This window comes from Xiphias gladius, chromosome 12, assembly GCF_016859285.1.
Source record: "Xiphias gladius isolate SHS-SW01 ecotype Sanya breed wild chromosome 12, ASM1685928v1, whole genome shotgun sequence".
NCBI classification, from domain to species: domain Eukaryota; kingdom Metazoa; phylum Chordata; class Actinopteri; order Istiophoriformes; family Xiphiidae; genus Xiphias; species Xiphias gladius.
The window spans coordinates 11,408,905-11,422,080 of record NC_053411.1 but is presented as its reverse complement, the minus strand read 5'-3'; the positions used below and the strand labels follow the sequence as shown (position 1 = coordinate 11,422,080).

General features: G+C 40.2%; 1 protein-coding gene across 1 annotated transcript in view; it reads left to right on the top strand.

The window, feature by feature from the left end:
• Positions 1–5,421, top strand: part of LOC120797499 (NACHT and WD repeat domain-containing protein 2) — a 43,998-nt gene extending 38,577 nt beyond the window's left edge. The window contains exon 8 of the mRNA XM_040141208.1: positions 1,525–5,421. Within this exon, the coding sequence (XP_039997142.1) occupies positions 1,525–5,421 (3,897 nt within the window). The remainder of the gene's footprint in view (positions 1–1,524) is intronic.
• The last annotated feature ends 7,755 nt before the right edge of the window (positions 5,422–13,176 follow it).

Here is a 13,176-nt window from a genome sequence, read left to right as displayed (position 1 = left end):
GAAAAGTGGCAAAAAGAAGGATAATGTGAAAGGGAATTAGGTAGATATTTTATTTGGAGCTTTAATCTTCATCCACTAGTAGCCTCAGGCCTCATGGGAGTTTTGTGATGATAACAGGTATGTGAGGATTTAAAAAAGGTTTTCATATCATCAGCTAAATAATACACCGTTTCAGAATAAGAATACTATGTATCAGATGATACATTACACCAGTTGTTAAATAGGTTCTAATAGCATAAAATACAGCAGAATGTAATGGGTTCCTAACAGTGCAATGACTGCTTTGGCACAGTTAGAAAGTATTACCAATGCAGGAATGAGTCTTCAGAGACTCTGCTGAATTTCGGGCCATGATAATGGCTAGTATTTACTGTACATGAGTCAGGTTAATTAACGTTGAGTAGACTTTCATTTGTGGCTGATTGTAGTAGTGGGAATAAGGCTTGTGCATAGACATACAGACATACAATTTTGAATTTGCTGTTTAGCTATGCTATCTTGCCTTCTTGTACTGCAATTACATCGTGTTGAACTCGTTGTATTCAGTGTAACATGTGACATATTATAATTACATTTTTGTTTATTGTAATTTAACATAAACAGTTTTTATCTATAAAAAAATTTCAGTCCATGAATATCAAGCAAGCGGACAAAAATTATATCGGAGTTTTTCCAAAATTTATAGTCGTTAAATATTCGCAGTTTAATTAATTCAGTCACAAACACAAAATATATATTTCAAATTTTTTCAATTTCGATTGACAGATTGTGTGTCTCAGTTTTTCTTTCTCAAACTTACTCACAGCTAAATGTGGAGTAGTCATCATTAGTGTTGCTCCAAAAGTGTCAAACAACATCTTAATGTCTCCTGAAATCTCAGCTGGGCATTTAATGAATTCATGAATGAAATTATAACATCAGTGAGGTCTCAAAATTGGAGTAATGCCTGTTCATAGAATATTTCTCATGATATTAAGATTATTCATACATGAATTAAAATATATGCATTAATGACTTTGAGAATGTTTGAGGACCTTAAAAATGAACATTATTAGTTCTATACATTTTTCTGTGTCTAATAAAAGTTAGAAATTTGGTGTAGCACAGATATGCTGTCATAAGGTGAAAACGTATTAAACATCTCCTCCGGGCTGTGCTAATGAGTCCTGCCTCATACTGTTAGAATAGTAATTATTTTGATCTCTCTGCCGTCACTGTAGAGCTTGATTATTAAAGTTGTTTGGCTGTGTTTTTCTAACCAGACCTAGCAGAATAAAAGTAAATTTTACTCACAGTTAACAAAAACAAATGTGTGGCCCCAGTCGCATTAGATATGTCCATTTTAAGATTTTTTCCAGATTTATACTTTAAAAATGTGTGAGAATTTCGCAGATTTTGGGTTACAGTTTAGAGCCCTACATAATCATCATATTTGTTATTAAAATATTAACTATTTACAAAACCCATTCATAAAAAATATATTCTACATTTATTCTAACAACCACCTTCAATGCTGTTTTTCAGGCCTACACATGGCTGCAGAAAGAGATGGGCCCTGAAACCGACCCAGTGGTCATTGTTCGTTTTATTGGCTCCAGCCAGCTCTCCACAGACCTGCGCACCCTCCTCCAGAGCATCTGTGAACAGATTGCAATAAACTACCGCTGCCTGATTCACTTTTTGCCTAACAAGATCCAGGAGATGAGGGAGCTCCTGATCAATCTTCTAGGGGAATCCTCGTTCCAAAGGCCTTTGGTTATTGTCCTGGATGCCCTGGAGCAGCTCTCAGAAGCCGATGAAGCTCGCAAGCTGTGGTGGCTCCCCATACACCTGCCTCGGACAGTCCGCATTGTACTCTCAACGTTGCCCAATAAACATGGCATCCTGCAGAAACTCCGACACCTCATCCATGATGAGGGGTATTATGTGGAATTAATTCAGAGGGACCGCAAGGTCTGCAGCCAAACATTAAAGCAGCAGTTGTTGGGGGTGAAGAGGAAAGTCACTTCAGGCCAACAGATCTATGTCAATGAGGCACTTGCCAAATGTACATTACCAATGTTTGTCAACCTCATCTACAGAGAGGTAGTTCACTGGAGGTCTCACAAAGATGTGGATGACAGGTCCCTGTGCTCCACAGTGCATGAAAGCATTGAGCAGCTCTTCTACTCAGTTGAGAACAAGTTGGGCCAACGATTTGTCTTCAGAGCGTTAGGCTACATCACCATGGCCAAGGCTGGACTAACTGAGGTAGAGCTTGAAGATATTCTGTCCCTGGATAACATAGTTCTCGGTGATGTTATTGTCGCAACTTACCTGAAAAACCCTTTGAGGATCTCTTATGACTTGGTTGCGAGGCTCAAAGAGGAGCTAGAAGGATATCTGGTGGAACGCCAAGTACGTAACGTCACCCTGATGGTCTGGGCCAACAGACACCTGCATGTCATTGCTCAGAAGCTGTATCTTAGCAATGAGGAGGATGTCCATCAAATGCACAGCCTCCTAGCCGAGTACTTCCTGGGGGCATGGTCAGGAGGCAGGAAGAAGATCTTTACTTATGATAACAACCATTTCACTTCCCTTAACATATCTCATCACAAAAACCCCCACCATCAACAGTCCCATGAAAAAACATCTTCTGACAAGTATTCCTATGACAGGCAGACTCCAGAGCAGCCATGGGTGTTCCAGTGCAACCTTTTGGAGCCTGACATTTTTTTTGTCAACCACAGAAAGATGACAGAACTGGTCTACCACCTTACCAGGAGTGGGCGCACAGATGACCTCATGTTTGGTGTCATCATGAACTTCAGCTGGCTCTACACAATGATCAAGATTGGCCAGTTTGAAAAGGCTTTAACTGACATTGACCTAGCTTACAGTTACACCCAAGAAAAAGAACTAAAGTTCCTGGCCACCACTCTGCGTAGCATCAAGGTTAAAGTGCTGAAGAATCCAGCATCACTGTCTGCAGAGCTGCAGCAACGGCTTCTGCCAGTTGTCACCTCCCTCCCCAAGCTCAGACACCTGCTCCTGGAGTGTGACAAAGATGGTCCAAAGTACTGCTCCATAGTACCTCTCCACTCTTCTATGGACGTCACCTACAGTCCAGAGAGGCTTCCTCTGTGCTCTAGCTACATGCAGATTGTGGAGATCTTGCCGACTCTAGCTCCAAACATAGTCCTTGTAGCCCTGGAAGATGGGTCTGTCAGTACCTGGGATGTTGAGAGCAGACAACTACTGCGACAGATCGACACAGCCAGATCTGTTGTGCTTGGGATCAGGCTAACAACAGATGAAAAGTATCTGGTCGTTGCGACAACGAAAAACACGCTGCTTATCTATGATAATCATAAGTCCTGCCTTTTATCTGAGGTCGAAATCAAGGGGTCCAAGCATGGTGGCATCACTGGTGGGGTGGCCTTCATCAATGGTTTTACTTTGTCCACCCATCATGCTTTGGCCTGGCTTGAGGCTAGTAAAGATGTAAACGTCATTGACCTACTATATGGCTGGCCTCTCTACCAGTTCCATTGCTGGTATGAAGTAACTTGTGTTCAGTGTTCTCCAGATGGAATGTATGCCTTCTGTGGCCAGTACCTCAATACTGCATCCATCTTTCATCTGGGAAATGGGGACAAGTTGGCTACTGTGACCTCTGAGTTTTCTGGGGGATTTGTCAAGTCCATCCTTGTGCTGGACACCCTTAACCAAATGGTGATGATTGACAATGAAGGCAGCTTGTCAGTTTGGAACACCAAAGAGATCACCAACCCAAGGCTGATGGAAGATTATGATTGTAGAGGTGATGAGAGTGAAGTGGTGGGTATTGAGTTATCAGAGGACCAGCGCTCCATTCTCATTTGCAAGGCCCGAAGTATTGAAGTACTGGATACTAAAGTATGGAAAATGGTAGAGAAGTTCAAAGCCAAACGTAGTGAGCGTTTTGTTGCTGCTGTTCTCTCCAAGAATGGACAAAGCATTGTGGCCTCTATGGAGAACACTTCTTCCATCTTTGTCTGGAGGAGGGACAGTGGACAGTGCATGGCTAGCCTGATTGAGATCTCAGGGGCTATTGTCAAACTCATTAAATCAGTCCACCACAACCTGCTGCTCTCGGTTGCAAGCAGTGGAGTGCTGTCTGTTTGGGACATTGATATCATCACCGCCATGTCCAATATCGACAAAACAGGCAAGAAGATCCAGACCTTGTTGCTGTCTGGCAGAGAGGATTACGTGTTTACGATGGATGGTTCTGAAGCTGTCCACAAGTGGAACTTCAGCACTGGTTTTATTGAGACAGTCTTCAAGCACGAGGGTATAGTGGAGAACTGTGTCCTAACCTCCTCAGGTGATCTCATGGTGACTTCAGATGACAAGTCCAGCCAGTACATTTGGCAAACCAGCACTGGAGAAAACATCTTCCGCATCAATGGACAGAGAATATCACAGCTGCTAATCACCCACAATGATCAGTTTGTAGTGTCGCTTTGTGAGCAGAACGCCTCCAGAGTCTGGAGGCTTGCTACTGGGCACAAAGTGTGCAACATCTTAGTCACCCTCCAAAATGCACTGATTACCACAGCAAACACTTTCCTTGTAGGAACCTCTAAAAACAAGCTCCTCGCTGTCAGCCTGTGGTCGGGCAGCGTATCCAAGAAGTTTGTTTGCGATGATGGTATTACCATTGTCAACTTCAAGCTCATTCCTGACTGCCCCGACTGTGTGGTGTTCATCACATCTACAGAGACTGTCATCATCTGGAGTGTGGCAGATGAGTCAGTTTGCAGGCGAGTCCAGCTGCCAACCAACTTCCTCAAAAATCTAGAGGACTTCCAGATCTCACCCAATGGGAAACTAGGAGTTGTCTCCAAGGGTGATGAGAATATTAACGTCCTGGACCTTCACAGCGGGAAGCTGAGGCTTGTCCATGCTGCTGGTATAATCTGGCGTCAGAAATTATCTAGAGATGGACGTTATCTAGTGTATGTCTGTTTCCGGAACTGTGACGAAGATGATGATGCTGGTGTTGTGTCCAATCTGATAGTGATGCGTCTCGCTGATGGTAAGAGCATAGGCACATGCTCGCTTTACAAGACCCCCACCTTCCTGTCTCTCTCGCAGAGAGCACTAAATATCATTATTGGCTTCGAAGACGGCAGCATCGGCACTTACACGGTAGTGGACCGTGTGGATGCTGCCCTCAAGATAAAGATAGCCACCTCCAACAGCCGACAGATTGTCAACAACGCCTCGCAGAAGGTGCGGCCCAAATGTGGTAACCATTCCTTTAAGTCTGTCGCAGACTGCATTTGGAGGGAGTCAACAGAGGTCTTCTCCAGGGACAGCCCCATCAATGTGTCTGACTCTGGTGAAGGTGAGTCAACCACGCCTACAAAAAAGACTGAACTGCTGCAGTGATAGGTGGAGAACAAAAAAGCAGGTGGAGTTAGGACAGAAGGGTGGAGATAGATGACAAAGTTTAGAATCTCTGGGGTTGCAGTTGATTCTTGTTTACAGCCACGTGATTCAGCTGCAGATGTCAGCCCTCTGGGTAGTTAATGGGCCGACCATTTTAACGCTGCACTCAAATTATGTATTACTTACTTCCAACTTATGATACAGTTTCTGTTTGTTTTACACATGAAGACTGTTAGAAAAATACTAAGTTTTTGAAAAGAAGAAAAAAATGTTAATTCTGTGAGTTATTAGTTAGCCATTATGTGTCCTTTTGCATTTGAAGAACAAAGTTACTATTCAAATGTCTTGGTCAAACATTTTCAAAGCCATTCCAGTGATCTTAGCCACTTTCATTGTACACTTTCTTTATTTACATTGTTCACATTAAGCCATAATGTTGTTCTTAAAAGTGTATATTTATGTTTGTATTTACATCAGTTGGTACTGTACAAAATGGAAGAACTATGAACATATGTACATATCTCTTTTTGGCTGCTGCAATTTGTGCAACTCCTTAAAAATGTTATGTTGTGCTTAATGCAATCAAAGTGAGTGCCTGGAATTTAAAATGTTCTTTATGTGCAGATTACAAGATTTATGAAAATGCAGGGAATTTGTAAACACAGTACACACGCAGTTACATACTACTTGCATTGACGTTAAATCTAAACGATCATTGTACTGAAATCCAGTCAACAACATGAGAGATTGATGGCATTGCTCTTTGTAATGATAGTTGTAGGAATTTCTTGGAACAGTTTACGTAAATTTGATGTGACTTTACCTGCGGTTCCATCAGTTTGTGTGCTGTTTGTTTTAAGGGAAACACCACTATTGAGCATCAGTGTAGCATAGCACCATACACATTCACGCCTTAACCAGTGTACTTGCTTTAGGTTTAGTGGAGTTTGTTCAATTGTTCCGGTAGAAAAGGATTGATTAGTCCAATGTTTCACTGAAACAACTTGGCTGTGTGAATATATTCAGAGGTTTAGACAGTAGGTGGAAGCACTTTATGAGTGGTTTGTGAGAAATTCTTAGATTTATTCATATAAAACATTGTATAAATTGTTTAAAGTAATCTAGATTTGTCTTAAAAAGGTTTGGGATTTGCCTGCAAAAATACACAAGGCCATCCAGCTACTTGCAGGCTACAGCTGACTCACTGAAATGCTACAGTCTCTCTATATATGCCTGGTATCAGTAAAAATATGCCATCATCTTAACATCTAACTGCAGAGACAGGGAAATTGGAAATCTATAGGATCAATTAAGGGCCAATAACATTTTTTGTTTGGGAAGTGATGTTCAGAAAAAAAAGAAAAAAAAATCAAAACCTGTGGTTGTATATCAACTTTTGTAAACCTCTAAAAAAAACTTTGCATGGAACTTTGCAAGGTCGTAAATGTGTTGGAAAAGTTAATTGTTGTAAAAAAAAAATCAGAAAATGTCAAAATTTGGACACAAATAATATCAATAGTGAGGCTACACGAAGAAAAAAAAATGCTTTTGTGAGCCTTTGAGTACAGATTGAAAGCAGAAAATTGTGTGTCCTCGAAATTACATATCTACACATTTCAAATTACACAATCACACATTTAAGTTACACATACAAATTTTGGCCTCGCTTTTACAACCGAAATCAGGGCCAGACGGTGCCCCTTTAAATTTCCTTCTTTTTTTAAGATTAACGTGTGCCTTCTGCTTTAAATCTGTACTCAAGGAGCACCTTGGTAGCTGAATTGTCACAGCACATGCGACATAACGTCCTCGGTTCGAGTCTGGTCTGCGAACTGTTTCCTTTCTGCCTCTACACTATCAACTGTCCAGTAAAGGCAAAAAACAAAACGAAATAAATCTGTACTCAGACGTTCACAAAAGCAGATATTTTCATTGATCATTTGCGTAACCTCGCCAGATTTTATTTAGACATCGTCATTTTTTTCTCTACTAATACAGACTTTTTCTTGCACAGTCACAATCCTGAACTTTTCATGCATGGTTTTGTCGCAGGTTTACATACTGTAGGTGCTACACAATGACAGATTTTGAAATGATTTCTAAATACTATTTACAAGCTGTACATTTTTTTGAACTTCGCTATATGTGAGCCTATAGATTCTGGCTCATAATGACAGGCTGATACACAGTAAAAGCTGTTAAGATCTGGCTTGCTGACAATCTAAAAAAAAAATATTTGGGAATATATGAGGTTGTACCTTGCAGGTGCCGTGATAACTTTTTTTTAAAAGCATGTCTGTAATAACCCGAAACTCAATTTGTGTTCTGATGAGACCAATCATCTGCCAGGCATGATTGAAACAAAACCCACACACTTACACTTTTACATATACTTTTTAAGGGCTATTCCATCTTATTATATGTTTACTAGTTTTGAACTGTTAAGATAATGGCCCTTGGATCATTTCAAACTGGGTAGCAGCATCAAGCTTTAATATACCTATATTCCCTACAACTCAAAATGTTATTAAACTGAAAAAAAGATATTATATCATGTAATTACCAAAGTCCCAATTATAGTTTGTGTTTCATTTTGTTGACTGTCTCATTTGTTTTTGAGGCTTGTACTGTAATTATATTGTTACCAAATTGTTTCAGTGTTCACCGTGATTATGTTTATGATAGAGAAAATGTGCTCTCTTTGCTAAAAAGTTTAAAAAAGAGTCCTCTTATAAAATATATTGGAATGCCAGTGTAAGAGTATATTTGAATGTGTCCATATGAAAGCCAGTAAATGGTATTATTGTATGTTAAGTAACTTGAATGACTTTTAATAACTTACATGTTTGCAACTCATAGTTGGCATACTGGTAATGAATGTTTCTATGGTATTCTTTGTATTGTCAGGACTGACTTACCTGTTTAGAGATTTATATTTTCATAAATGTTGTACTTACATTTTGTTACAGAGTTGTTTAACTGGAATTCAAACAGAAAAGAAACTTATGTCCGAAGCAATATGAAACTAGTGTGTATGCATTGTTTGTATGAAACATTTTAATGTAATAAAATGGTTCACTTTTTGCCTCCACTCCACCGCCTCAGGCTTTTCACTGTAATTAGAGGTTGCTACAAGACATTGCAATCATGTTTTTCTTTTGGTTTTAGGCATACAAGTTTTTTTTTATTTGCAGCCTTTGATTCCAGAGAAAACAAAGACTGATGTGATGCTCTGGTCTAATTGGCTCAATTAACCCCGTCCTGAAAGACCAGTATCAATAAGTTAAGTTGCAGAGCGTGTTGTGAAACAGGTAATTCATGTTTCCTTTATTTTTTCCTAGAGTCAGAAAACGCTGACAGTGCTGACAGCCTAACACACACACACACACACACACACACACACACAAACACACAGAGAGAGAGCTGTAAAATAATTTGATAGGCCAGTAATTGCTCTTCTGCGCACCCTGCCGAATACTAGACAAGCGTGGTGAATATTTCTCCAACACTGGCTGACATTGTCAGTATAATTAGGCCAATGCATTTGCAGCGCACCTGTACAGTGTCCCGCGCCAAACAAACACACAGGCACACACACTCTGTGAGATACACAAACTTACGAGGTAAACACATCCAAGATCAAGCTGTGATTGGCCAATAAAAGCCTGTTGCTTTGGGCTACCATTTTAATTTCCCAGCGGTGTCACTCTAAGCCAATCTGTGTGTGTGCGTGTGCGTGTGTGTGTTTACCAGTGCAATGTGTGTGTCCTGTATCCACGGCAACATCAGGTCCACAGCGGTGACGGGCTTGGCCACGCCTCTCATTGTAATGATGGTGAGCTCATGTCTGATGGCTACTGGGGCTGCTTCCAGTCCTTATGACAACAAGGGCTTGACTATCGCTAGCACATTCCACCTGCAGCGCCACACAGGCATATAATTACACCACTTTGTTTGTTGAGCAGGAGGTCTCCACAGGTCATGCAGTGTGTTTCTGTGTGTGTGTGTGTGTGTTTGTTCGTGTGTGTCCTACAGTAGGTACAGTATGACATCGCTTCTTATTTACACAGCCCTAAAATGGCCACTTCGCTGTCAGCGGCATTTAGTCTATAAGCCAGGGCCCTCCTTTTGTCATCCTTGTATCTTTTTAAACTGTAACCTGTATTTTCAGTGATGGGGAAGCCACCCACAGCCCACATCCGCCCCCCCTGCTCCTCTCTCCCTCTCTGGCAGGCCAGACGAACCAGCCACGACCGTAACACTTTTAGCGTTGCTGGCAGCTGAAGTGTAGGGGAAGGGAAAACCCTGCACGGTATAAGCTAAAAAATACTCCACATTCTCTGAGTAGCCTGTGTTTGACGAACCAAAAGCCTCTCACCAAATGTGGCATGTTTGCACAGGGAAGTCACACCAATTTTAGGCCGCTCAAAGAGAAAGCTCACACATTACGAGGTGCTATTCTTCATCGCTGAGGTGAGTTATGACGAATCCAATCACTGAAACACAACGGCTAAAGATCAAAGCTCGTATCATCCCTAGTGTCTTGTATTCTTTCCTCGCATTTCTCCATTGCCTCAACACGAGACCCCTGTTGGAAAAGATAACAACCAACAAGCCCTGACCTAATTCTTCTGAAGCATGCTGGGAGGAGAGACACTGATATCTGAAGGCTCCCTTCTCCGAGTCTGTTGCTCTACATTGATTTCAGGTGAACAGTAGGGAAGGGGAGATGTTAGAAAATCTGTTTGCTTGTGATAGCTTAAAAAGCTTAGCAGGTCCACTCTGTGCTGCTGTGTTGGGGTTTTTTTGGTCTGACCGCACAGGACAGAGGACATGGTGACAGCAACAGACACTGGACAATTCACAAAGCAGTTAAAAGCCCCTGTATTATCTTTTTGTCTCCCACGGACTTCAGTTTTAATAATTACAATGAATCAAATCCCGTGCATTGGTAAGCGCTTTCCTTTTTTGATTTCAGAGACAGTTTTGAAGGCAAACACTTTTCCAGCCATGAGTCAGTACCTACCAAAGTCCATTTATTTTGTCTGCTGACTGACATGTCACTGCTGACACCCAACAATGAGGATATTCAGCAATGTTTGACAACGGATCAAAGTGAGTGCTTTTGGTATGAAAAGCCTTTTAAAAATTGCAGAAGTGATGAACAGTAAGATTTAGTCTGAGGTCGTTCACACCCAAGATAAAGATTCAAATTATTTTGTGTTGTTTTAATAGGAGAAAGGGCCAAGACGTGAAAAGTCAGCGCTTCTCAGAATACCTGAATAAAACTCTTTTTTTAGCAAGTTAAAAGTACGTTCCTGACTTCGGAAACAGCAGTTGGGAAAACAATCTCACCACAAGGTCGATTTAGTAGCTGCCTTGCAGCTTTCAGGCATGTCACATGATCATTAGCAGATGGAGACAACTTCTGGGCCTCAGCGCTTAAGCCAACGTGGACAAGAAGTCCTTAAAGGTGGTCAGAAAAAAATGGAAATGTGGATATATACATTTCCAGGAGAAACTCAGTTGAAAGATCATGTGATATGACCAAAAGCTCCAGAAGAGCTACTAAATGGACCTTGTGGTGATTTTTTTCTTTTTTTTTTTTTGTCAATGTCGGATGTAAGATGTTTCTCCACCATTTGGATCAAACTGCAGCTGAAAAAAGTTTGTAGCATTTCTTTCAACCTGATTCAAGTGGTGCCGGCTTTGCATCAAACAAAAAGCACACTAAACCTTTCTGTGATTGGGTCAGCGTTCTGTCAGTCATTCATTCTATTGTCTAATGTGTAAATTAAATCATATAGGAATTTTTAAGATGTTTAAAAAACAGGAAAAAGCCCGACATTGGTCATTAATGTGAACAAATACAATGAAAAGCATCAAAAAGGCAAAGACCAGAACAGAAGTGGATTAGCCTTCAACACTGCAACCTCTACACTTTCCCTTTTTAAAGAAACAGTTTTGGGAATTTTTGGGAAATACGCTAATTCACTATCTTGTCAAGAGTTAAATGAAAAGATTGATACCAATCTATTGCCTGTACAGTAAATATAATACTACAGACGGGAAATGGTTAGCTTTGGTTAGCATAAAAACTGACAACAGGGAGAAGCTGCTGGCTCGGCTCTGTCTGAAGGTAACAAAATCTACCTACGGTAACTCTTAGTTTACTAATTAACACGTTATATACGTGAAAAACTTAAGCGTAAACACGATAAGTTGTGGTTTTAGTTTAGGTTATAGGGTGGATTGACTTCTATAGGCTGTTTCCCCATTTCCAGTCTTTATGCTAAGCTAAGCTAACCGTCCCCTGGTTCTAGCTTTATACTTAAAGGAATAGTTTGACATTTAGGAAAAAAAAACAAAAAACAAAACACAAAAACAAAAACCAAAGCGTAAACACGACAAGCTGTGGTTTTATAGGAGGTTATGTATTGACTATCTTTATGCTTATCTAAGCTAACAGTCTCATTTTTACAAACAGATAGGACAGTGGTATTGATCTTCTTATCTAACTCTCTGGAAAAAAACGCATTTCCCAATTGTTAACTATTTATTTATAAAGTCTTTTATCATAACTTTTGGCAGTTCCCTTTCAGCCGTGTCAAAGATTCATTCTTTTCTTTTCACAGGAGCTATGTTTCAAAAAGAAAAATGTTAATAAATAAAAAAAAGCAGCGGAGTGAAAACAGAGATGGGAGGCATTTATGCAGCACCACTGTCCCGCATCTTTGAAAATATCTAAAAGGGATCTATTTTGCATCTGACGTGTCACATTGTTGTCATGTTTTGTGTCTGCGCTTGAATATTTGCCGGCACCCTGTCAGCCGCCGCCGGAGCAGAACGACGTCTCCAGGACTGACCACTGAGTGAGTATTTTCCTTGTCTGAAAACCCTCAAACCTTCATACTCCCACATACATAGTCATGAGAAAATGTTTATACATGAAAACAAGCTCACACACATACACATGCATACCTTTTCACCTAATGCTCATATCCAGCTGATTTTAACTAGACTTTAGAAGAAGTTTTTGCTTTTTTTCCAACCCTTTTTTTTAAGAATTAATTCACGTAAATTTAACTGCCAAGAAGAATCCAAACAAACATAAAACCTAAAACCACCTTGACGTAAAGTTTTTTTAAAAACCATTTGCTCAGACTGTCATGTTATAATCTGAAACATCTTTGCGAGACAGAGCCAAATATATTTAGAAATGCAGGAAATGATAAACTTACTTGTGAGTGCATCTGTAAACACTAAAACCGGTTTTTCAGTTGTGTGTCATCCTCCAGGAAGTAATTTGTTTATCAACTCGGTCCCTCTGTGCAGTGCAAAAAAAAAAAAAAAGAAATAAAAAAAAATTTGCATTCATTCATTTCATGTCCTCTACAGAGAGGGATTCTTGGTTATAATACAGCATAATATATTAAATATTTTCTTGAATTGTGTTATTTTCTTGAACACTTTTAATGCATAATTCCTGAAAAACAGTTGTAACTGCATGAAAATGCAAAATATAATAGTTCATACAGTAGGATTGTTTCACTCCTGGGGCTTAAACATGCCATTATTTAATAATACTAACTTTTTTTTTGCACTTTTTTTGCAATGTAAATGTTCTGTTAAAGTCATGCTCAGAAAGTTATGGTATCACTTCTTCTTTCTTCCCACTTCTGGGCTGAAGCCAGGTCTTGTTAAGTGGGGAGCAAGTGTCAAGGGGTGATTTCACTCTAATCGCATCCAAGTCAT